The sequence below is a fragment of the Tachypleus tridentatus genome, chromosome 9 (assembly GCF_004210375.1).
Source record: "Tachypleus tridentatus isolate NWPU-2018 chromosome 9, ASM421037v1, whole genome shotgun sequence".
Classification (NCBI taxonomy): domain Eukaryota; kingdom Metazoa; phylum Arthropoda; class Merostomata; order Xiphosura; family Limulidae; genus Tachypleus; species Tachypleus tridentatus.
In genome coordinates, this window is record NC_134833.1 from 24,924,388 (window position 1) to 24,951,615 (window position 27,228).

The following is a 27,228-nucleotide window of genomic DNA, read 5'->3' on the forward strand; positions in this document are numbered from 1 at the left end:
AATCAGTTTTTACCTTTTTCTGTTCTACGTCTTTTTCGTAATAAGTATAAAAATGCTGGGAAAAAAGACATGCAAGTGATTGTTTCAAAGTCAAATGCTTAGAATGTGAAAAATCATGGACAATGATTGTAGAAACAGACATATTTAAAACTGCCACAGTGATATGTTGAAGACCGATAGAAGTCCATATTTCTCTGATATCGTATCAGAATCACAGAAGAATATATGAAAACTTTTTGTTATGCTCCATCTACATCATCACTCACGATGGAAATTAAAACCAATGAGCAGTCAGTAGAAGTATAGACTAATTCAAACTCTCAAGAAATCAGTTTGACTGATCCAGTTTTGACAAAATTAAAAAACACTGTTTCAAAAGAGGCACACGATTTTCAAGAGGAATCTCTTTTGAAAGAGGTGGAACCTCTCATAGTAGATATTTAATTCGTCCAGTAACGATTCAGAAGATTATCAAAGTGAAACTATTTGGAAAGAGCAATCGGCAGAAAAAATAATGGTTTTGAATTTGTTGGTCCACAATAACCACAAATTTCCAAATTCCCATCTCGGATTATATACTGTATTCACCGATCATTTCAAACTAAGTTGTATAAATAATTTCGTTGGGTATCTTATTATCAAGATACTGATTCTGCAAATTGTTACTTTTGTGAGAAGTTTCTCCAAGATCTTATGAGACATTCACATTTATTAAATGGTCAAAACGAGAAACATTACAAAAACACGCTAAAAGTGTAAGCCGTCAAAATTCAATGATAGCATGGATCCGTTCAAAAGCAACATATTCGTCATAGCTTTAAACTAGTTCAAGCCAAAAGAGAAGGGAAAATTAAGTACGACTGAACAGACTTTATCTTTCAAAAGTGATAGAAACACTCGTTTTTCTTGATAAGCAAAACATTGCCATTAGGGGTAACCATGAAAGTCGTCTTAATGTTTGTGATTCTTCTGATATAAATCAACGGAATGTTCTCGAACTTTTACACCTGCGGAGTAAGGATCTTCCTTGGTTTAAGGTAAAGTTCACAGAGCTTGTTGACTGACATAAACAATGGTTGAGTTGGGATATTCAAAATAAATTTTGAATCTGGCCGCGATGAACGTGATAAAATTAATAACTGATGAAATAAAATCCGGTGATTTTATATCCCGTCATCTCAGATGAAACCATGGTTGTTAGTCGCAACTAGTAACTTTCTCTCTGACTTCGCTACGCTTCAGATGGTGCCATTAAAGAAAAGTTTTAGGCCTTTTCTTGGCGAAATCAATGAAAGCCCAAGCTTTTTTTGAATTGATTACAGAAACGTCAATGCAACAGGGTCTCAATCTTTCTTGGATAGTTGACCAAGAATACGACGGTGCCAGTAACATAAAAGGTGAACATACTGGGCTTCAAAGTCTAATCAAAACTGTGGTCCCAAAATCAATTTATGTCTATTGTTGTGGTCACTTGCTTAATCTTGCCGTTTAAAAAAAAAAAAACATAAAGAAAACTCGATAATTGAAAAACACTTTAGGAACGATATAATCAATTCATTCTTTTATCGATGAAAGTTCCAAGCGTCACCAACTTTTTCAGGAATTCAAAAAAAAGTCGCGGAGCCATTGTACTTCAATTTCAAAGTGAGACCCGCAGTGTACTTGAAGCTACAATTCTCACCCTTCTTAAAATTGTTTAAAACGACCCCAGCACTTCGGCCATGTGTAAAGGCCTTTTAGTTTAAATCTGTGACTTAGAATTCATCTTCACTCTTTTAGTCTTAGGAAAAACTTAAAAAGTGAAACTTTATCTTTGTAACTTACCTTTAGTCAGAAAAAATGGATGCCTTTTTGGCGAGAAAATCTGATGATGCGACAATCAACAATCTTAACTCACTAGAGACAAACGAAACTTTTTCGAACATATGGGAAGAAGCCTCAAATTTGATGAAAGACACAAAATAAATAATTAATGAAGAACAAGATATCAGTTTCAAAGAACTAACAATTTCTCGCCTCCGAATACCGACAGAAGGTGCCTTAGAAGCTGGATTTGCATTTGCTACTGCAGATTTCGATAATCAAATCTCTCATGCAAAAGACGCCATCGTCTTTCTCACTGTTCAAGCTTTTAAAACCAAATTTGATCTCGTTTTGATGAAAATGATCAATATATTATTTGCGGTCTTTCTTCTGTCATGATGCTACCATAAAAAGATGATACAGATGATGTCTCATTATTTTGTTACTATTATGAGATACTGAATGAGAATCAATTATCTTCAGTAAGAAAGATTGTGGTTGGTCTTCTCGACCAAGAAAAACAAAATCCCCATTTGTTGTGGGGATATAAATTCTCAAAATGAATTTATGAGAATGGCATCTTTCAACTCCTTTCACCTTATTCTCAGTTAGTGCAAATATTCAGCACTGTTTCAGCAACATCATGTTCTGCTGAAAGATCATTTTCTGCTTTACGTTAAATCAAAACTTGGTTACGTTTTACCATTGGACAAAGACCAGGCATGGCCAGGTGGTTAAGGCACTCAACTCATGATCTGAGGGTTGCTGGTTTGAATCCCCGTCACACCAAACATGCTCGCCATTTTAGCCGTGACGGCGTTATAATGTGACGGGCAATCCCATTATTCGTTGGCAAAAGAGTAGCCCAAGAGTTGGTGGTAGGTGGTGATGACTAGCTTCCATCCATTTAGTTTTATCTGCAAAATTAGGGACGGCTAGCGCATATAGCCCTCGTGTAGCTTTGAGCGAAATTCAAAACCAACCAAATCAAACTGTTGGACAAGAAAGACTGTCTGGTATCGCCATTTTGAATATTGAACGGAAAATAAATTTTGTGATGGAAAAACAAAATAAAAGAGATAATCAATGGTTTTGCTCATCAAAAGAATCGTGAAAACTTATTTCTTATTTGAATTTTATTTGGTTTTATATTATGTGCGTTAGAAAAAAAGCACTAGCTGCAATGAAAAATCTATGTTTTCGGCTTTTGATTCTTAAAAGCAAATATATGTTGTTACTTTTTCGGAGCATTCAGGGTACTGAAAAATATGTTTACGTTTTTTTATTCTTAACAAGAAAGATGTGATATTATTTTTTCGGAGGGTTCAGAGTACTGACACCACAGTTGAAAAATCTGCCCTGCGGACCTAGTTGTAACCGAAACCGATAATATTAAAAAGATGTACAAATTAACGCAAGAAAAAAAGCTAGCACCCAAATAGTCCGTTGTTTCACGACCCTAAAACAAAGTCGGATGACGGGTCATGTTTGTGGGAAGGGAAGAATGTGGTGGTTAGAATATCTAAACAAATACTTTCTTCAACAATTATTAATAGTAATATTGTAGTATCCTCTGGGAAACTGGTTTCCACAAGAGTATAAGATAAGTCCGCTTCGTAACGAAAGGATCTATAATGAAAATTATGAAGTATCTGAGTTTAACTGAATTACCCAAGGTGGTTTGCGTCGCCCATATGACTGGTAATTCTCATACAAAATAGACTGGACTGTTACATCTGTATATCATCTAAAGAACCCTGTAAATATACTGCTATTGCGGGCCTGGCATGGCCAAGCGTGTTAAGGCGTGCGACTCGTAATCTGAGGGTCGCGGGTTCGCATCCCCGTCGCGCCAAACATGCTCGCCCCTTCAGCCGTGGGGGCGTTACAATGTGACAGTCAATCCCACTATTCGTTGGTAAAAGAGTAGCCCCAGAGTTGGCGGTGGGTGGTGATGACTAGCTGCCTTCCCTCTAGTCTTACACTGCTAAATTAGGGACGGCTAGCACAGATAGCCCTCGAGTAGTTTTGTGCGAAATTTCAAAACAAACAAACAAACATACTGCTATTGCTATCTCAACATAGCATCTTGTCTTGCGCAACATCAACCCAGGGAAATAACAGGTAATATTCATTTCTGAAAAAAACAAAGGAATAAAGGTAGGTTGGAAATAAATAATCTTACGAGTTTCTAGATCACATGTTATGTGAAAATGCACATAAACAGAACAAAAAATAAATACTATAATATTACAAGAAGATTGTTTGTTTTAAAGTATAAAGCAATACAATGGACTATCTGTTCTCTAACCATCGTGGGTATTGAAACCCAAGTTTTTGTGTTGTAAGCCCTTAAAATTATCACTGAGCCATTGGGGGTGGACTGTAATGAAATAGAAATACATGGATTGTTCGAATATAGCAACGAGCAAAACAAATGATTCAGTACGGTGTTTATCCCATGCTAAGTGAACGGGCAAGTTTACTGACATACTGCGCTAATATCCAGGGTTCAATTTCTGCGGTGAATAGAGTGCAGGTAGGTTACTGTGTGGATTTGTGACACAATAAACAATCAAAGAAAATATTATGATCCAGTATATGGACATCACCGATATTGATGTAAAACAGTCGGAAGTTTGAAGAGTTTTTTTGTTTTGTTTTTTAAATTCATGACTAATTATCTTATACTTTGTCCTTAAATTATTTTGGTTTACAAAAGCAGAATATTAGTCTTTATTCATAGAGTTTTGATACCGAAACTTGGAAAGTTTCTTTTTGTTACAATCAATAAGATGTTAAAATCGTATTATAACAAATAATGCTATTGCAATCACATTTTTTCGATATTGGTCAGTGTATTGATAGACTAATGAAAGTATACGAAGTATAGAGGGCGAAAAGTAGGCACGGTGTGAGTTTGTTTCTTCCATGTTTGTCTGATGTAGTAAACGTGGAATAATAATTTATTTTATATTGTGTTAGTTAACAAAAAAAATGCCAGCTCACTTCAATCCACCAATTATTCAGGATAACCCCACGGGATGGGGACCGTGTTCTATTCCAGAGCAATTCAAAGATATGCCATATCAGCCTTTTTCGAAAAATGATCGACTTGGCAAAGTAAGTAACAAGCATATTGAACTTGGTTGTGATTGGTACTACAATGATATAGGTTTAACTTTGACTCTCAGGGGGCCACAATAATTTACAGACTAAGCTACACTTGAAGAAACTGATTTTTCTGAATACAAGTTGGAGATAGATTTGGAGAAGGACTGTATTATTATTAGTATTACTATTATTAGGAAATGAAATTGCAGCCTGTTATGTCGTACTGAATATCCTGTTATTGAAGTGTAACAGAAATTGATACAATTAGGGTGAAACTCGGGTTGGAAAAGTGAAATTGTTTTAAAATGTTAACACTAGAATTATAATCGTACACAACAGCAAAAAAAAAAAAAAAAAAGATGGGGTTCATTTAATAATACAAGTAGTATTCAGGTATCATTCTAAGAGATTTGAAAGCAGAGGCTGTTTGAAGGATTGTTAACATAATATGGACATTAAGAATTGGAAAATACTATTTTCACTGCCATTTAACTCTTGCTTTTTTGAAGAAAAGATCACTTTGAATTCAACCGTGGAATTATTGGATCTCATTTAGTGTGAGATTGAACATCTGCTGCAGATGTTGCTGATATTTCTTCTGAACATGCTGAGGGACAGTGGGAAATTTGATAAGTTTTATTTCCTTCACCATGTCTTGCTATAAACCTACTGCAGAATTAACTGGGCCTAATTTGGATTTTTTTTATGTGATTTCTCAGATATGTTCTCTTTTATCCATTTCCCAGATTTATGATAATCCCTTTCCCTTCTTGTTACATGGTACTCTTTCCTTTTAAGTATCTTGCATTTTCTCCCTTCCATGGATAATAGGATTCATGCAGAATTCTTTGTATCTCAAATGCGTGAAGGCACAATCATGCCTCACCTTTCACAATCTTTACTTTAGCCTGTCATTATGCTGAATTTTCATTTCTTGATTCTCAGCTGTTGAATTGATTTTGTCCATGTGGGAGGATGATTGACTTTATCCCAAAGTCAGTTTTCCTACTTTCATCTTATCTTATTTACTTTTCCACAGTACTTGTCTGCTATACACCTACTACCCAGTGAGCTCCACTGAGATCCTCAGGGTTTTTTTAGGGGATGCCCTCTCCCTGATTAGGTCTACTTTGGCACATTGCTAGCACTAGTGGTAAGTCTGTGGATTTACATGAAATTTGGTGCAGAAATACTTTATTACAGTCAACACATTAAATGGTGTTGCACTTGCCTATTTTTAGAAATTAAAGGGGTTATAGGGATTTTTAACAATTACACAGCTGTGTTGCCAACTTACATGGGATTTGGTACAAAGATAATTTGTTTACAGGTACCAAACAGAGATGCAAATATTTAGGGATTTTTGTCTTTTATTCAATTTTTCAGGTAGAAAGATACAATTAGAGGTTTTCATGAACTAGTTATGTTTATGCAAACAAACTTGCACAGGATTTGGTACAAAGATACCTTCTTGTAGGTCACAAGCACTTTTTAATTTTCTTTCTTTGTTTTTTACAATTTTTGTATGTTCAAAATTGTCCATGTTGGGATTGTGTGGTGGAGACGTTGCATTTATCCCATGTGCATTGGCCTATTTAATTTGAACTGCTTATCTCAGTTTTTTAGAAGTTATAATTTTGTAATCTAAGCATGCAATCAAAGTTCGTTTTTGGCATTGTTTAACTCTAAAAGCAAATGTCACTTCTAGTTTAGTGGAGGTATTTATAGAAATTATAACAAAGTGGTAAAAGCTTAGTTTGGTAGTATGTTAGTGTTAGAAGAAAAGATGATTGTAAACAACTTCTGCTACAGTTACAATTTTTATAGCTTCAAAAAATTTTCTTATTTTATATCTCAATTTAATTATGAACTTGCAGTATGATGTGAAAACAAATAGCTAGAACCTTTGGAAACATAACCATATCACACTTTGTTTTACCAACTACTGCTTTTTGTTAGGCTGTGGTCATGATAGGCCTTATTGGCCATAGTAATTCTTCAAATGTATAAATATCAAACAAAACAAAAGATTGTGGGCTTTAGCACCTAGATTTCACTTTTTGTTTGCTTGTTTATGTTTATAAGAAATTGTATATGTGTAAAATAATATAAAACAGGTTTTAAAATTTTAATATGTTGAATTAAAAACATTTTGATTAACAATTAAACAGAAACAGGCTTTTTATAAATTTGATTGGACAGTTATTTTTACTGAATGTGATTGATTATAATCATGATGAAACTATGTTTTAAATAAAAAAAGATAAATTTTATAGAATAACAAAATAAAAACTATATGAAAGTTTTACAAAAATGTAAAACAAAAAAATCTAATTAAAATGTACAACAAAGGTAAGCACTTTTCATTATTGCTTGTAAGGCACAAAAAGTGTAGAATTTCAAAAGAAGAAAATTCATTGAAATAGCACGTATAAAAATTTTATTTTAAAAAAGTTACAAAATCTTAAGCTTTTTTTTCCTGTTGTAATAGAACAACTGACAGGTGCATTGAATGAATAAAACATTGACATTTTAACTCTATATGGGTCAGGGATCAAAGTCTGTCATCCCATTTTTTGATTCATTCAAAATTTTATTGAACTACTATTTTATGAATTTATGTCAAATTTGATATCAAATTGTAGATCATAATTTAAGTTTTGGTATTATATATACATTATTTGATATCTTAATTTAAAAGTAAATTGAAAAACACCGTACTGGTGTGTCACATGTTGAATGCAGCATTGGTTCAAATTAGATATTTGTATTTCAGCACAGCTAGTATGGGTATCAACACTTTTTTATTGATAAGCAGAGAACAACATTTCGAAAACTTTGTTAACAACCTGCAGATGACCAAGGAAGGTTGAAGCATTGTTTTCTGCTTATCAATAAAAGTGTTAATATCCATACCAGCCATTCTGAAAATGTATTATTTCAAGTTGGTTTCTTGTTATCAAGTAATTACATATTTGTATTGTTCAAATATAAAGTCTATAGTTTATGTTTGAAGAACCCAAGTTACCAATATTTACAGTCTAGAATATAAAATAATGTCTCTTATATTCTATGTTTGCTGATATATTTCTACATTAACTTACTCATATACAGTGGTCCAGCCCATGTGTTTCCATTGTTTGTAAAAATATACAAATACTTCTGGGTATAACATGCAAATAACCAATTAAAAGGTTAGAATGCCTCTCCAGTAGCTTTTTCAGCCTTTTTGAAAACTCAAGTGACAAACATTCTTTTTGTTCTAGATTCCAAGTGAGATTTCTTTGAGCTGAAAATTTCATTTTTTTTAAAACTCAAATACAGCTTAGTTACTAAGCATGATGAATTGTTGTGAATTTCTATGGTATTGATGTAGTAATTTAGGATGTTTGATTATTTCAAAATATATAAAACTTGAAAACATCTTCATGCCCTCCATGTGTAAAATTTGAAAAGGCTCAGGAACCTACACAAGCAGGAAATAACAATTTTTCACTTGAAGAAGTAATTGTTTATTATACTTTATTTACTGTTCTATGTTTCAAGAAAAATAAATTTAAAAACTGATTTGTAAATAGTAATGTATTATAACTGAAGTATTACTATTTTACAAAATACTAGTTCACTGAATCAGAGCCAAGACAGGTTACTTGAGAAGGCCAGTTTTATATTCTTGGCTATGGTAATATGAGTGTACTTGCACAGTGTCATTGCAACTTTTGTAATGTTAGCGAGGCAAGACTGAAAGGTTAATATAACAAAAATAATAATTATATTAAGATGTATAATGTTATGAAATTTGAGCTATTTAGACTAAACATGCTTTTATAAGTTGAAATCATTGTTGAATGAAAAAAACAATTTATATTTAATTTTTATGGTGGTTACAACATCAGTCAAATTGACCAAACCTATACACAGATTCTGCAGGGAAAAATAACAGAATATAGTTCAAAGTTTTTGCTTTAAAGTGTTTGAAATTTAAAATTTGCTAATGTATAAGAGTATTTATAATATTAAAATCAAATAATTTTTCATGTTGGATAATTAATATTTGATAAGAAAAATGTCACGAGAAAAACATTATTTAAGAAACCTGATAATTTTGTGTATGAAAGCCTTATAATGTTTACTGACAATTTGCCTTATTTTGTAAAGATATGAATACTAATTTTAAAGTTATGGCATGAAAACTATAACAAACACAAAATGGTTATGAGGTCTGTTCATGGGACTGAGCTGTGCTGGAAGAGTTAGGGTTAACTTTGTTCCACAGATATGTTCATCTACCTGATAATCTTTCATCTGATTGTTGCACTCTGCTTAAAATGTCTTCTGTACCTACTTTAATACATGGAAGAACAAAAAACAGTTTTTGAGTTCAAAAGTACGTCTTTGTACATGCAGAAAGTAAATATGGCTGAAGTGTTGAGTAGTTTTTCCTTGTGTTTTCACTGAATAGCATACATAAAAGTTCCCAAGCAAAGGAGTTTGGTAATGGGAAGAATAACATTCTTCCTTGGTTTATATGTTCAATGAAAATGTATGTAACAAAAATATAAATGTTTTATTTTTTAATTGTTTAACAGTTTGTCAAACCTTAATAACATCTCTGTCATACTGTAGGAGTTTTGGGTTTCTTTTTTTTTTATTTCTTGATGAAAGAAGTTGCTAATAGGTACTTTGATATTAAATACATTGAGTGTAAAATTAGAAACCATTATCCAGACATGATTTCATATAATATATTTCAGATTTGTTAAGATGTGATAGTTCATTTGTTAAAATGATATTCTAATTTGGTAGTGTGTTTTGGTTGTTGAATACTACAGTATATGGGTGCAGAATGTTACATTTAATTGTGCTGATTTTAGATGTTTTTTTGTTTTGGGATGAACAATTGTTATTCTGATTGTCTGTTAGAAATTTTTATGATTTGACTCATTTATTGCACTTATTAACAATGTTTTAAAATTAAAACTAAGACTTTAAGCATATAAATATGGATCACATGGTAGGAAAATCTATTTGATTGAAAGAGTTGAAATTGAAATCCAACTTCTATTTTTATTTTCACCCAATAAACTTGCAGTTAATTATGGGATACAGTGCTTCTTGATAATAATCTATTTTATTGAACATTATGCAGACTTCAGTGGCATTTTAGATTTAAAAGTTATCAAATTTTATGATAAGTGTTTAAGTTTTTTTGTTTTGTTTTTTGTATCTTTGACCAGGTGGCTGACTGGACAGGCACAATTTATCAGGATAGAAGATTTGCTAGTAAGTTTAATTATTAATGTGATGCCATTAATACTGTAGCTTACATGCACATGTATGCTGATTGAATGTGGTTTTAAACATATATACTTTTATGTAATTATGACATTTAAATGAAAAACCATAATTTTGCCTCAGAGTAGTGAAAAGCTTCTAAAGACATTGTTAATAATTGCATGTGCAAGATTGTGTACAAATTGATTCAAGTACTAATGAAATAAGATGTTTAATTTGTGGTATTCATACACATAAGGACTTCTAATCTTTGTTTCAGGCAGGTAACAGGGTTTCAGATTTGCCAAGAAATCAAACTAAACATTTTTCATGGACTTTTAAGTTAGTAAAAAGATGAAGTAAAGATGTATCTTAAGATGGTTGGTATGGGTATTAAAACGTTTATTAAAATAGAGAACAATGTTTCAACCTTCTTGGGTGAAGAAAGATTAACCTGAAGATGACCTGACAAGATCGAAACATTGTTTTCTACTTCATTTTAATAAAAGTTTTAATATACATAGCAGCCATCTTGAGATACATTTTTACTTCAAGTGGGTTTCTCATCATTACGAAAAAGATGAAGTATTTATTTAGTAGAGCATTCAGACAGTACTTTGTGGCATAACAATTAAGTTTCTAATGGTTATATCATGTTATTTCACAATGTATTGTGCATTATATTATGTATGTTTTAAATAATGTACATGTACAAAGTGTGTAGAGTGTATCTTTACACAGGTGTTTAATTTCAAAGCTTCTGATTTGATTGTTGACATGGATAATTGGTTTTACATCGTAGTAATAACTGCTTGAGTAAAAAAAAATTTTAAAGTGTAATTTTAAATTTCCACAATAAATTAGCAGATATTTTGTTTCAAACATTCTGTATAACAGCAATTTATATATTAAGTGACTGTTAGCAAGTAGAAAAATTCACACATCACTGCATCAGTTATGGCTCACAGTGTCATTCTGCCTGAATTACCTGTAAAATAGAAAAAAAAGTCGATTTTCTTTAATACTGAGAAAAAGAAAAAGGTGCCATTTATTTTCTGTTGAAAATATATCAATATAATATGTAGTTCACAATGGCCATGCTTATGCAGGGTTATCAATATGGCCCCACAGCCAGTGGTCCTGGATCTTCAATGTTTTTTTTTTTCAAAGGTTGTTCCACAAATAGTATTTAATGAACTCAAAAAAAAGAACATCACTGTCAATGAAAAACTTTATTTACAATGCATCTTACACATATACTTTCCATAAATAGAAAAATGCATGTTAATATTTAATAAAAAAAAAAAAAGTTGTTTACAACATACACTGCATGTTACTTCCATTTATAGATACAAAATAATTATTTCATGGTAAAGTGAAAATACTTTTCTTTATCTGAAAATTTTCAAATGTTATTTGTATGATCTCTAAAACCTCCTAAATATCAATTTTTTTTTTTAGAAAAACTATTATTTCTGTTGTTTTTCTTCCCCTAATTCTGTATGAGATCAGTTGATTTCACTAACCTTGCAACAGCTATAAAATTTAGGAATGATAAATTTTTCCAATTTTCTTTTTGGAATGACTGCAGCTTGTAACAGAAAACCACAAATGTTTATCCTCAGCAACTTGAAGTTGTAAGAGTATATATCTATTTATACTTAAATTTTGTTTTTTTATTTTCCTTTCAATAACCTATAATTACTGTTTATGCCATAAGAAGTACAAATCATGAGGGCAGACATGCAGTTCACGTTACAGTATCAAATTACATAATGCAAAAACTAGTCATCTGTGTACCTCATATAAAAACATTTTTTATTTTATCTAAGCTAAAAATTTTCAATTTTTAAATTTTACTTATTTTTACAATAATAAAGTATGCACATCAAAAACAATAAATAAATTACTTACCTCAGTCTTTTTCATTTTTTTTTTGCTCTCAACTGTTGATGAAACCTAACTTCGCTTTTTATACTGTTTGTACAGTTGTACTATTACATTAAATAATGCACCAAAGAACACAGAATGATAATGTATAAAAAGGAAATAATGTTCCATACTATCAAAATTTTTATGGCTTTTTAACTGTCTGACCAAAACTGTTAAAAATTCATCTGAACTCATTGATACGTTCTCTTGGGATTTGAACTGGAAGTAAAATGTATAATTCTTTGTACAGGTAATAACATAGTGACACTTGAAAGAGAAAAGCTTCAGCTTTCTATTGGTCATAAATAATATAGTCTAAAAAGCACAAAATTACAATTACTAATTTACATTAAATTTCATACTTCTCATAGAGGGATAAAGTTAGAGAAAATGGAAGAAGTTAAAAAACATCACTGTTCTTATGCCAGGAGAGATTGAGATTTAAAAAAATATTTTCTTATAAATTAAGAACTTAAATAATAGTAAACTTTGATTTCTTATCTGTGTTATGATGTCAAGTTAATTCATGTACATTAATAATAAAATAGTTTAACTAAATTTTGAATGTAACTTTTTGAATGGTTCTGACATGTCCACTTTGACATACCTAAAGTGAATGGGTTAATTATTTGATACTTTCACGTGGCTTTATGTTTGAGCAATTTATTGTCACTGATGAAACCTATTAGAAGTTGAATATATGCTGTATGCAAATTGTGTTATGTTTAGTTTGTTATGGTACAAAATTCAAAGTATTAGTACTTATGCTTGCCTTGCATGTGGGCTGTTTTATGACATATTCTTGTGTGTATGAAACTCCAGTTTGGGTTAACTAGAACCTTGCTTATGGGTTTACAAGTCTTTTTTTTTTCTATTTTCATGGCAGTTTGTGTTGCACATGTGAAATACTGATATTTGGCATTCACAAGTGGGTGCAATTTCAGCATGTATTTTAATATGGTCTCCACCAGTGAAAATGATACTCATTTTGTATTTTGGCAGCAAATTTTCGTGATAGAAAAAGTTAATTGTACAGTAAATGATTATGTGAAGAGAAGTATGTATCCAACATGTATTTAAAGAGTTCAATACACTAAAACACTAGATCTCCTTAAAATGAAATAAAAACTATGCCAAAATTTCATTAAAGTTATGTTTGCAAACAAGATAGCTAAAGATGCAGCTTCCAGTGAAAACAAAATTCAGTTAATCATTGCTAAACACAGCAAACATAACAGAGAAGAGATTTTAAATATTAAAATTCTTCTGAAAATATTAATTCCAAATACTTTCAATTTTTGATATAAATTTTCATGTTTGTCACAGTTTGTGCCACAAAAGGATAGATTGAATCTCAAAGTAAATTATCACCTTTGGGTACTAAAAAATTGATGTTGGAACACTAGGTTTTTGTATACCATGCCCAATACCTCTGTTAATCAGGTAACAGTTGGCACTGATTTGAGTAATAAAGATAATAGAGAAGCATAGGGTAAAATCAACAAGCAACTAAGTATAACTCCAGAACCCATTACATTTGTGAGATCTGAGGGGCAAGTAGCACAAAGTACAGCCAGACTTGAGCAGTGAAAAGTATTATTTATGAGAAGAGACTGGAATATACACGTTGATTTGAACAAGACCTACAGATTCCAAGAAGAGGAATTGCTAATCAGCATATCACAAAATGTGCTTATGTGGTCTGCTAGATCTTGGGCAGTGTCAATTATTGAGCTCAAAGTTCTGTAGGAGGATAATATTGATGCAGTCCATGAGTGTAAGTAAGAAAAATACATATTTAGCAGCACAGAGCCAAGACAATTGTATCCAGTTGAAGTCAACTTTCAATGCTTTATTGTTTGTCATGATGAGGTGTAGGGACAGAAAAATGATAAGACAAAAGCAGTTACCACTAATGTTATATAGTAAGAAGAAGAAAAGGCATTAGTTTGCCTTTGGCAGAATAGATACTATTGTGCAGAGAGAATGACAACCTGCTTAGTATAATGATGCAGTTCTGGGATGCCAATGCTGCTAAACCTTGCCTGTCTTAGATGTTTATATGTGATTGGAATTGAAACATTCTCTGAGGTCATGTGTCTACTGAAGTCCAGTTTCTTTATAGGTATGTCTTGTGTGCCCTCATGTCATGACATTTTCAGTGCCATGTTCTTAAAGAATTAATTTTGATGGCAGGACAAGTTTATTTGTGTATCTTCTGTATACATATACTCCAGGATCATCCTTGCTTCTGAGATTCAGCATGTGAATGAAAGTTTTAACAATATCACAGAATGAACCATGTGAAAATGCTTTATTTATCAGAATGTTCAATTACATTTCAGTTTCCTAACTTTTGCTTCTTATGTTGCAAAAATAAAGCTTTCCCTACTTTATTCATAGCATGTGACAGTATGACATCTTTACTCATGGCAAGATATTCTTGCATGGGTTTTAATGGAAATAATTTAATCTTTCCAGGTATAGCTTTGGAGATGAGTGTTGGATTCTTGCATTGTTAATTACTTTAAATTTATTGTTTCAGAAGTATGAATATATATAAAAGGTAAAAAAAATGATTCTCCACAGTTGTTAAGAACTTGCACATTATAACATAAAGATCAAACAAGTAATTTTATTTCATATTCAGAAAAGTCACTTTTTTAATGTGTACTTTATATGCAAGGAACAAGCCATGATTGTGTTTTTTTTCTACAGATAAATATGCATCTCAGTTTGGAAGTGGCAACCAGTATGCTTATTTCCATGAAGAGGATGAAAATACTTTTCAGTTAGTGGATACAGCAAAAGTATATAAACCTCTCCATCAACGAGGCAGGTTTAGGATAAATCAGGTATAGTGCATTTGTCCACAGTATTTTAAGTAATAAAAAGAATGATAAAAGTTTGTGAAATGAAAAACTGAAAAAAAATATTAATATATAAAAACAATTTTATGAATCATTGTTATAAAAAGTATTACTAATGTGTATTAATGAATTTTATGCTGAGTTGAAACAACTGTTATGTTTTAAAAGGGAGTAACATAGAACTGTCAAATAATGTTGATGAAAGTTCCAGCTTCTAATATATAGTTACGTCACTTATCTGTGATTAAGAAAAAAAATTCTTCAGTGCGTATCCTCACTTGTATAATGTTTCTAAAATACACCTATATTTCTACTATAGCTGTTACTCGACTGTCAGGGTTTCTTCCTGTGCTAAGCACTGGTCTGACTTTTCTTGCTTAATCTAGTCTTTTATAGCCTATTTAATTGTCTTTTGTACTAGTTGTCTCATTACATTCTCCATCTACGTCAGTGCACCCTCTATCCCGGTACTGTGAATGACATTTCATTCAGATAATGTTATCACATTTTTCATGACAAACCATCACTAATAGGCCTTTCAGTGTTTTGAAAAGAAAAAAAAAAAGATTGTGAAGCCAATTTACAGTGTGAATTCTGGGATTATTTTTTCCAGCAGAAGCACATGAGGCCTTTGCTATCTCACTTCTGATATGTAGCAGCGTACAACAACAGCGTGAGAGTCACTCTCAGTTGAAACTGTAAACGATTAATTCACAGTGAGATGATGAAGACACATATTCAGTTCAGTGATATTCTTCCATGGGGATCTGAGGCTGCAGTTAACTCCTTCAATATGGGCTTGGTCAATATAACTGACCACATGACCTCTTTGAACTTGTGTGAAGTCTTTTCAAATTTAATACTTCTCACTTTCAATATAGTGTGTATATCTTCACAGACTTGGGCAGTCTTTCAGTTAATATTATATTTTTCACTTTCAAAAAATCATATTTTTAGTGAAGTATTTTTAATTAAATAGATTTGGTTATGAATATATTGAAAGTTTGTTTTGAATATTCCCCATGAAAAGAAATTTCCATGTTAAAAAAATGCTTTTCCTTATCTCAGATTTCCTTTGCATAATTCTAAAAACTTCCTAAATGCATTTCAAACATTTTTAAAAATAAAACTGTTATTTTCTTAACTGAATCTCAAAAAAAAAAAAAAAACTGGTCAGTTTAACCAACCTTGTAACTACCAAAAGAAAATCTAAATAAATCTAAATTACCTTTCTTTCTCGAATCACTTTAAATTGTAACAGGAAACTATATCTATTTATCCCAGGTAGCTCTAAGTTTGTAATGGAATACATCTATTTATAATTAAATTTTATTGTTTTATTACTCTTTGAACCATGTCTCACAAATATCCATGCCATTATAAACTGTAAATCACTTGGAGACCATGCAGCTCATATTATTCTTATGAGTTACTTTACCAATGAACTGTTACAACCTGTGTGCATGTGTCTCTCGTGCAAGAGTTTTATAATATTATTATTATTCATTTTATATAATTTAATTTTAACTAACCTAAAAAGATCACAATTTTTACATTTTAGTTACTTTTACAATTACACATTAAGAATAAACATGAAAAACAAAAAGTAAAATATTTAACCAGTCTTTTTCTTGCTGTATATTGTTGAAGAGAGTTAACTTTAATTTTTCATATGAATGATAGTAATACACTTAATTTTACTTAAATAATGCACAAAACAATATAGACTAATTAGCATGCAAAAAGTAGATATATTCTCTTACCTTTTGAGATTTTTCTGGCTTTCCAAGAGAGAACTATTCATGAATTATGAAACAAAGGATGTGACAGGAGGGGTGTGATTTTCTATTCAATAACTCTGTAACCAAACAAAATTGAAGACTATAAGAAAACATTGTTTGTCTGAACAATCAGGATTTTAAAGAACAATTTACATTTAACATCTGACTCTTTGAGGGGTAGTGGATGAAATAGAGAAGATGACAGGGTAAGAGAAAATGTGTCAAGCTAGAGGAAATTTGTCTTTTTTTTAAATATTGTCTTGTATCATTAAGAAATTAAAACTGTATACAATCAATATATGAATTATTAGTTAAGATTTTATGCTGGAACAGGGGTGAGTATGCATACTTTAAACACTAAAATACATTGCATCATCTTCATAACACTAAACTTTGTTGGAAGATTTGCAGGATCACCAACTTCATTGGTAACAAGCTGGAACCATTGTTAGCAGGCACATTGATTTAATTGTTAACATTTATGTTTGTGTTTATCACTGTTGTTATTGGTATCTTGATATTTATTGGCTCCAACAGGTACATTGGTACCAAAAATAGATTCTTTCCATATCCAATGTTTCAGTCTGGTTTTTCTTTCTCCGTAATGTATATCTGTCAAACTCAGCCAACTCCCATCTGGCTTAACACTATGGCACAGGAAGTCTGATTGTAACCTCTCCTCCCACTATATGGATGGTTCTTTCTCTTTTGGGAATGTGAGCATCTCTCAAACCCCTCCTGCTTTTGGGATGAGTGTACCAGAGATCCTTTCAATGGTCTTTATGTGATCAAGGGATCATAAAAATCGATTCACTGGTGTTTTCACTTTCTTTATTTGGGATCATTCTTCAGTATAAAGGAGTTACTGTGTAAAGATTGCTGTATACTATGCCACTTATCAAGTAATTCATTTCTTCATGAATGCTTCACTTCAGGGATGGAGTGCATATCCCAGAAGTTGAGAAGTCCAGGGTCTAATTATGGATAATGAGGCTTTCCTACACAATGTTTTAGTCCTTCTTATTCAATAGGCAGTGTCTTATGGCCTAGGTTTACCAAGTAGAAAACAATTGTCAGGCTACACTCCAACAATTCCACAATGGTGTCTTGCATTTTCTATCCAGGAGGTACTTATCTCCTTCTTTTCAAACCTTGAATCTCTTTTCTTGGAACTGCTCATATCATTTCACCATACCAGCTTGCCATGTTCGATGGGTGATGATTGTGGTAATAGTTCAATTGTCCCGACCCAAACAGATTCTCCCACCAGAGTAGATGCATCACAAGTTTCTGTTTGATTGACTCTCCTTTTCATATGCTGATTATTGGTGGGTTGGCCATTAATTGGAACAAGCAAATACTGACAACTTGGTCTCCAGTATCATTGGAATTTGGCAACTGATGCATGCCTTCAGGACAGGACTGTATTACAGCTCTAAGTCTTCCCTCCATTCTCTGTGTTACCAAAGATACTAACTATTATTTGTTCCAGCCCATTGTCGAGTCTTGTTTATTGCAACATATTGGCAACTATATCATGGTTTCTACTTCTATGGTATTTTTAATATTGTCTACCTCTTGAACTTCCTCTTTGGCCATCTCTTTGGAGACAACCATGGTCTTGCATGGTACATCCTGCTATCCAGAAGTGTAATCTTCAGATATGAAGGTTGTACAGCTCTTTGCACAGCTTCAGGGTTTAAGGTTATCATACATCTGTCTCAGTGTTTGCTTAGTTCTGTGATTGTCATTTGTCAGTGAAAATAGAACACATGTTGGTTATGGTAGAGTTAAAGAAGGTTAAACTCGCTTTGATCAAAAATCCCAACTATAACTTGTTTTTTGACCTAACTCTTTGGCCTGAATTTATCTTCTACAGTTGCTGTGTACAAGGCAGACTTATCAATAATACCATTTAATAATAAAGAAAAACATTATTTGAGTCTCCAGTACTCTCTAGCTTCCTCAAGCTGCTTTGGGTTTTTTTTAAATGGCCATTCCAGTTACCTAACTGGTTTATTAAGGTTACATTACATGTTCTTTCTGAAAACCTGTTTGTGACCTCATTCTCATATTTCATATATCACCTTTACTGAAAATACATCACCAGTTAGGGAGGTTTCTAATTGCTGTTCACAGGATGTTTTATCATTCTATCTTCTTCCTCACACTAGTTCTTTCTTGAGACACTGTCAGCCAGGGAAGGAGATAAATCATTTTTCTGATCATTATCTATCACTTCTATGAGTTTAATTGTTATGTTCAATGAAAGTCTTGAAGGTTTTGTTGCCTGCACCTAGTGCCTTTAGAGATGATAAACGATGGCCTTTTTATTCATTGGAATTATTCAACTTCCCAGGATTTATCTCCAGTTACACTTATGAGGTGGGTAAGCAATTTATCCATATTGCTTATTCCGAACTATCTGAGATGAGGAATCTTCTACAGATCATCAGATTTGTTACATTCCTATACCATGAGTAGCACAATTGTGTTGCTCACTGAAGGACATTGTGCAAACTGGTATGTGGATTTCCTCCAACACTATTATCTCGCATAATTTGCATGATATGGCAGTTTATGAAGGTTTTGACTAACCCTCTCTTGTTATCTTAACCACTTTTGTTAGATTACATGAAGGCAAGAGTATCTAGGTTGCATCAGCCTTTGTAGAAATGAGGTGTTCCATAAAGCCACCTAGGGGCTAAGTGGGTGGTATTGTTGTATTGTGTTGAACTAGCACTCATGTACTGTCATGAATAAAGCAGAAGTGGCTATTGTACATTATTGCTAATCATTGGATTGAATAATTTGAGGTCAGTTTGTTTTTAATGATAAAGAATAAACATGAGAAACTAGAGAAAGTACTTGTCCAGTATTCTTTTTCTTGCTATTGATTGCTGGTTATATCTAAGCTTACATGTTTTATATTAATGGTAGTAGTACATTAAATGCTTGTTTATGTAATTAAATAACACACCAAAGAGCATTGGTTAATAACATGCAGAAAGCAGAGAATTTTTCCTTGCACTCAAAATTTCTATGGCTTTCTAACTATGTGGCAAGAGCCATTACAAATTCATCCCAACTATTCATTGACTTTGTTATGGGAATGAAGTTTGGAGAGAAATTGGTGCTTATCTGTTCAGAATATGGCATTATAGAATTTGTTTAATTTTGTACATTTTGAAGGTGTGGAGAATTAAATAAAGAAGATATCTAGAGAAAACGTGCTGCTGTGAACATTAGGGAAATTCAAGATTTTCTTTAGTATTTCATAATAGAATTAAGAACTTGAAACTTGTATGCTATTAAAATATATATTATTAGTGATATGTTTATGGCATATTAATTGGTATTTCACCATAAAAAAAATCAGTTTAATAAGATGAATGTAAGACACTAAAACTTGTCATACATGGAGAGAGAAGATCAAACAAAGAGAATCCAGTATTTTTATTTTCTTCAAGAAGGATGTTTGAGTTTTTTTGTTGATGAATCGGCAAAAATGCATTGATAGTATGTTTGTGACTTGTATATTACTTTCTTAAAAGTCCTTTAATTATCGTCACACATTTAGTTATTCAGCTATTGATATTACCTTGAAAAGTATCTCATAATATTATTGACTAATTAAAATTAGTGTTTGATTATTATTGTTTGAAATATTCAAATACTCAAAATATTGCTGTTGCAATTCCTTATTATTATTTTCATACAATTCAAGGTTTTTCTCCTTAATTAATTTTCAGTATAACTTTCTTTGAACATTCCAATTATCCAACTTTTATGCCATGAAGTAAACAGTCGAATGATTAATTTGTAAACTCTAACACTCTAGTATGTATGATATTCCAGTTGCAAGTATAAAAACATGTATCTAACTGTTGCTGAAGAATAAACATTAACACAAATAAAATCTTTGTTTAGAAAAAAAATTAATTTCCAATTTTAAATAATTGAAAAATGCTAATTATAACAACAAACTTCAAATTTGAACAGACCACTTAATTAAATAAAAAAAAGTGTTAAGAAATAAGAAGGTTGCATTTGTGTACTATTATTTTTCGAAGAATATTGTGCATCCTTGTCTTCTCTACAGAGAGAGTGGTTTTGATCAAGTTACATATAACTTGCATATATGTTGTCCACAGCTGTGCAAGACGTGTTATACAAAACTCACTGTGAATAATGATGTTTATACTGGAGGGCTGCTTGGTTAAAATGAGAGTTGTGTAGTAGCTGGTCTGTCCTTTCCTTTCTGGCAAGCAGGGAAGGTACTGACTGATTCCTTTAGATTTTCTTACAGCAAAAATAATGCCAATTAATTAGAAAAAAAACGATGTTATCATAACTGTTGTGAGATGGGGATTTCTGCGAGAACACTTAAAGTATTCTTATATATTTACAAATCTATATTCACTCAACTGTCTGTTACAAACCATACCTATTCTGTGGAAAATGCCAGCATCAGGTAAATGTACTGCCTTACTTAATGACTTGCATTTGTTGGCTTTTAAGAATAGTGTTTTGCACTCATCCATTGCACTCTCTTCAGTAAAAGACCTTTCCAGCTGTAAGACTGGAGAGGATCTGGGCACTTTCTTGAGGTTTCTGCAACACAAATTCTTCTCCCTCTTCATTGAGTAAAGCATTGGACACCTTTGAGGCTTAACTAGTTCCTAGCTGGAGAGGTGGACTATGGAGAATCCAAACTAGTTGAACTCAACAGCTAGGGCTATAGAAATGAATAACAGAGTGAGAAATGGGGCAGTGGTGACACTGTTTGTGTATAGCAGGTCACTCCTCATATGTATCATTCATGTAGCTTGTACTCTCCTCCTGCAGCCATGTTGACACTCCTTCTATCCATGTAACACAGGTAGCTTTGTTACATTTTTCCTCATTACTTTACAAGTGAAGAATATACCCTGAATGAGATGAGATGTGGCCTCCCACTGAGAAGTACCTATGGAGTAAATGCTATAGGATTTCACATATCTTGGCTTGCCTTTAAGTAATTTCTGAAAGATGCTTATCTAAATAAAATTTGTTCAGATCTTTCCAAAAGTTTACTGTGAGATTCTAATTAAACTGTAAATGTAAGTGGGGTATTGTCTTGCAAATTAATGCTTTCTTCACCTGAAAATATATTTCTGATCGATACTCACCTATGTACACATTATCAGCCATCCTCTTTACATCCAATGCAACTTTTCCACTTACATCATGAAAGAATAAAGTTTCATGAGTACAAGTGTGTAGTGGAAATTATTGTGCATGGAGTTATCTTATTTTTGGAGGTCTTTGTTGTATGATGATACCATCACTGACTAGTGCAATTCCTGTGGAATTAGGAGGAAATTGTCTCAAGGCTAATGGCATGCAAATATCTGACAGTTGCACAAGAAAGATAGCTGAACTGTGTGTGGGGGTAAGTATCTGTTGGAAATACATTTTTAGGTAAGGAAAATATCTTTCTCCATGTACTGGTTATTTTTATGACTGTTGTACAATGGCTTTCTCATAAGATTTACCAAATGTGATATCACACGTTGTATTGAAAACTGACTAAAACTATTTTGCTGAAAATAATTTTACAGCAACGCAATTTGAGAAATAGAGAGAGACAGAAGCAGGCCCAGCTTCAGCAGCAGCAGTTGCAAGTTTTGTCCAAGGCTGCTAAAGGAAGAGAAAGGTAAAACTGTAATTGTTACTGTAAGCTACTTCACTCATCTTTGATTACAAGTAAACTAATTGTGTAAAATAAAGTTTTTAGAAAATTATATTACTGATGATTATATTGAGTTTAGGAAAAAAAAATTAAATTATTGAATTATGTTGTTTTCGAGATAAAAATATATATGCTTGTAGGATTTCTACAGTAATATATTAACTGCTATGAGGTATATGTAATTACAACTTCTTCAACTAGTTAAAAACTCCACAATTTCAATGACTAACTAATTTTAAGACTACAAAACTACAACAATGTAAAGGATAGGTCCACAGTGAAGTGTGCTGAAAGTATTATTGATTAGCTGAGAGTCATTTACCATAGAGGTAAATGTTAAAAATTAATATTACGTAAAATAAAAACTATTAAAATTAGTTTTATACCATTGATGTTTAGACCTTTTGAATGGATGTAAGCCAAAGCATCGGGTATAACAATATTTATCTGAAGTTGTTTGTCATCTTCATTGCAAATGGATTTAAAATCTTTAGTTTATTCAGTCATGGCTTTTTATGTTTTGTAACTAGTAGACTAAAAACATATCATTAACAGGGATAGACTTCAACAGCAAAGAAAAATACAGAAACAAATGAAACAGAAATATGATCACAAAGGACAAATAACTGTGAAGAACCGTGATGCATCTGTAATTGTTCGTCCAGATTGGCAAGTGATAGAAGAAATGGACTTCCCACGTTTGGGAAAACTCTCATTGCCTAGTATTGGTGAAGGCAAGGATGTGTAAGTAGATTAAACTTAAAAGAGAAACAAGATGTTCATCTTTTGAGTTAATTTTACACAGTTCTTTCAGTAACTTCGATTTTCTTTTTTTCTTACTGGGACTTCATTGTTTTTTTTGATATTTCTATAGTTCATAAGTATTAGTTAATAGATAATTTAAGCATAAACCTATTTTTGTGGATGTGGTTTAAAATGGCAAAAGCCAAACAACCTCACTGCAATATAATCTGTCAGTAAAATTTTGCACATGTTGCCTTTTTATTCATAATGTCATTGACCTTTCTATGATGAACCCATAGAGACCACCAGCATTTGTATACCATAATTTCTAATATATTTTGTGTATTTTCACAAAATTTGGAAAGCTTTCAATAAACATTACATGTCTTTTGTAGACATGAAATCAGATTTCTTAAATATGTATTTTTACTAACATTTGCCCTCAAACATATGAAGTCAGCATGCTGACTGCTTGGAGGGTAAAGTGATTTTTTAAAAGATCTTAAGATGAAACGTACTCTTCCTCTGGATATTGTCAAATTTCATTTATCTAGTCTTTAAAATATTCTAAATAAATATCAATTATTTATTTTTAGTAAAACTGTATATTCTACCTGCAATTTTGTCTATCCTGACTTTAAACAAATTAATTTGATTTGACCAACTTTGTAACTGACATAAAAAATATGAAGTAAATCTAAGTTACTCCTTTTTCATTTTATAATGTGTATAAATTATAGCAGGAACTCACATTTGTTTATCCCAAACAGGTTAAGAAGATGCATATGTTTATAATTGGTTTTATTGTCCTTTGAACCATGTATAACTGATAATCCTGTCACACAAGTTATAAGTCACTTAACAAATGTGTAGTACACAGTACCATATTGAATGATGATACTGTCAAACTGCTCTTGAACATGCCTTGTGAAAAATTTTCATTATTATTTTTCATTATTTTGCCTGATCTAATAAGTTTGTAATTTTTACATTTTAGTTATTTATATAATAATAAATAAGGAATATATGTGAAAAGCAAGAAAATGTGTTGCTTACTTGTGACCTCTTGTTTTTATGCTGTTGGTTAGTGATGAATTGTAAGCCTACTTTTTTTTATACTAATTGTACTTGTATATTAAATAACTTTTACTTAAAAAGTGCTTGTGAGAACAAATAATAATAATAATAATGTGCACAAAACATACTTTGTTCTACAATATATCCAACTTTCTAACCATTGTGTAAAAGCCTATTGTCTTACCTCAAGCAAAATTTTCAGATTGAAGACCAAGTAGATGATACTCTGTACTGAAAACAATGTAGTGTTTTGTGTCATTTGATGAGTTTAAAATCTGGCTGTCAAATTAGTTTTCAGAGCTTTAGATGAGATTCTATATCAATTAGTATTTGCTCTTTGAAATCCAAGTGAATGATGAAAAGCAAAATTTCAGTGAGCATATGAAACAGTTCACCTTTATTTATTTTTAAGATACAAATTCTTACTTATAAAAGTACATGAACAAATTTACCAAGACATTGCTTTGCCACATAAAGGTAGTCTTCTGTTTAAAAGTAGAAAAAACAGTTATTCTTTGAAGAACTCCTCTGCATTCCTAGATCACAAAATTAATCTCTGTTGTTTGACTAGCCTTCTCAAAATCTGATATGACTAGTTTAAGTCTTTACATCACATTTGAATAAATATGAATTACTAAGCATATAACTTACTAGTTTCTTTGCACTTCTTGTGTCTAGGTCTTTTACAGCTCTCCATTTGCTGAATGGTTTATCTTGAACTGTGACAAAATATTCTAGCATTTTCTGTACATGATTATCAAGATCTTTAACAGTTTAACTTCAAAAACTTTCATATGTTTACGTGCTAAACTTCATAACTGTCTAACATATTTACATGTTAAACAAATATTGTACTTGTTCAATTCTTATGAGAGCTAAAGGACTTTTTTGGTTTCTTAGCCCTAGGCATACATATGTGGTTGACTAAGCTTTCTCTTTCTACTTTTTTTATTTTGTAAATTCCCATAGCCTGATTACCTTAACCAGATCATAATTTGATTCCTGAATATTACTTATTTGAATATTCAAAACACTGTCTAGTGTTTTTTGTACCAATGAACATCTGTATTTGTTTTTTATTCCATTTTGAACATTAAAGGTCCTTTTGCACTCAACAGTTGTAACAGCTATACATACTTATTTCACTCAACTTTGCAAACTCGGTAATCTCTTTTTTATGCAGTTGTATAACCCTCTGGCACAGACTTTTAAGTAGGTAAATGTTTGTATGATTCTGAAATCATACCATTTACTATGGGACATTCTTGCTTGAGCATTTCTTTGTCTGAGCATTTGTTGACTTATTTTTGTTCTTCTCTTTGTTCATCCACTCCCTGGAGATTGCCATGAGCATTTACTGTTTGATCAGTTCTACATAACAGCATAAGAGCCATTATTGGTTCTAACACGAGGCTATAGTCTTTAAAAATTTCAGTCTTTTTCTTTCTTTTTTTAATCTATGTTTTATATTTTTTTTAGACTGTATATACGTGTTTTTCAGGTTTAACAATTGATTTTCGGTGTTTTTGGAATACTTAAGTTTTTCTCCATTCATAAAACTAGGTTTTGATTTTGCTCTAAGTTTTGTACAGTCTCTCATGCTCTTTAGAGCATTTACATCTTCTGATTATAGAGACTCTTAACTTCACTGTTGTTGCTTGCATCAATGGCTGTATTTCACTAAATTGCAATTGTTTTTTGTAACTGCTCACTAAGCATTGCAAGAACATCATGAATATTTAGCATAAATGACACTAGCATCACTGTCTTATTTTATGAAAAGTATTTGTGCAAACCATAGACAGTAGCATTTTTTTCTTTTCCAAACTTTGAAAGGATAATGAGGAATGACTTAAAACTCCTAAACAGCTTCAGTGACATTTGAAAGCCCAAATTATTGTATGCTGTGTCACTCTTTTATTGTAGGTTCAAGTTCACCTAACAGTTTTTGAGTACTGTTAAGTTTTGAAGTACGATTACTTTTGACCCATTCATGAAACATAAAGAGAAGATACTCTGTCTTGAGTGTCCAACTTTTTAATTGAGTATGTCACAGCTAAGTTTAGGCAATGGGCAATGCAGTATGTTTGTTATGCAGAGACAGAATACTCTGATTCTGTCTGCACAATAATGCCTGTTTTAATCTGTGATTATTGACACAACAGGTGTTACTAGCAAAACATTCTTAGCTGGGTCAAGCTTGAGGTTGGTGAGGCATTTTATCAGGTGACTTACAGTGATATGAACTTTTCCATCTTCACTAGCTACCTTTGTTAAGAACTTTGTTTCTGTTTAACCATTTTCACATATCTTAAGTGCATTATGTTTTTGTATTGACAAATCTGTGCTTTCATCTATCATCATTGCACGTGGCTTGGACTAAAGGACTTCTTTATTTAAGTGACCTCTGAACAACTCTATTTATTTATGACTGCATATCATTTATTGTTAGATAGCTTAAACTTTTATATTTGTGCAATTAAAAATCTATAACTCAAAGTGTTGACTTTATCAGATGGTCACTCCTCCTATGGTACATAAAGGATTGTACAAAACAATATACTGTCATCTCGTAATACAGAGATTGAAATATTTTCCCTGTCAACATCATTGCCATACATTTTACTTTTCTGCCCAGATTTCTTCAGTAAACCTTTTTCAGCCTGCTGTTGTTTTGAATACAACCTATGCCTCTCAATACTGTTCTTCTGAATATTAGGTTATATCCCTCACTCTCACTCACCTGTAACATTTTGCAACAAGTGTGAAGTGTTTACACTTTTCTAGACTTGTTATTACAGACAATTCAGTATTGTTTTGCATGTTTATAAGCATTTTTGACAATGTTTAGGCCTTAAGTATTGTATCTGATGTTACAAACATAACACATGCTCAAAAT

At 31.8% G+C, this 27,228-nt stretch overlaps 1 protein-coding gene across 1 annotated transcript in view; it reads left to right on the forward strand.

Moving 5' to 3' along the window:
- Positions 1-4,679: 4,679 nt before the first annotated feature.
- eIF3d1 (eukaryotic translation initiation factor 3 subunit d1) overlaps positions 4,680-27,228 on the forward strand; it is a 50,687-nt gene continuing 28,138 nt past the window's right edge. The window contains exons 1-5 of the mRNA XM_076453285.1: positions 4,680-4,926; positions 10,155-10,200; positions 14,842-14,978; positions 22,378-22,472; positions 23,064-23,252. Coding sequence (XP_076309400.1) covers positions 4,801-4,926; positions 10,155-10,200; positions 14,842-14,978; positions 22,378-22,472; positions 23,064-23,252 — 593 coding nt within the window. The 5' untranslated portion in view covers positions 4,680-4,800. The remainder of the gene's footprint in view (positions 4,927-10,154; positions 10,201-14,841; positions 14,979-22,377; positions 22,473-23,063; positions 23,253-27,228) is intronic.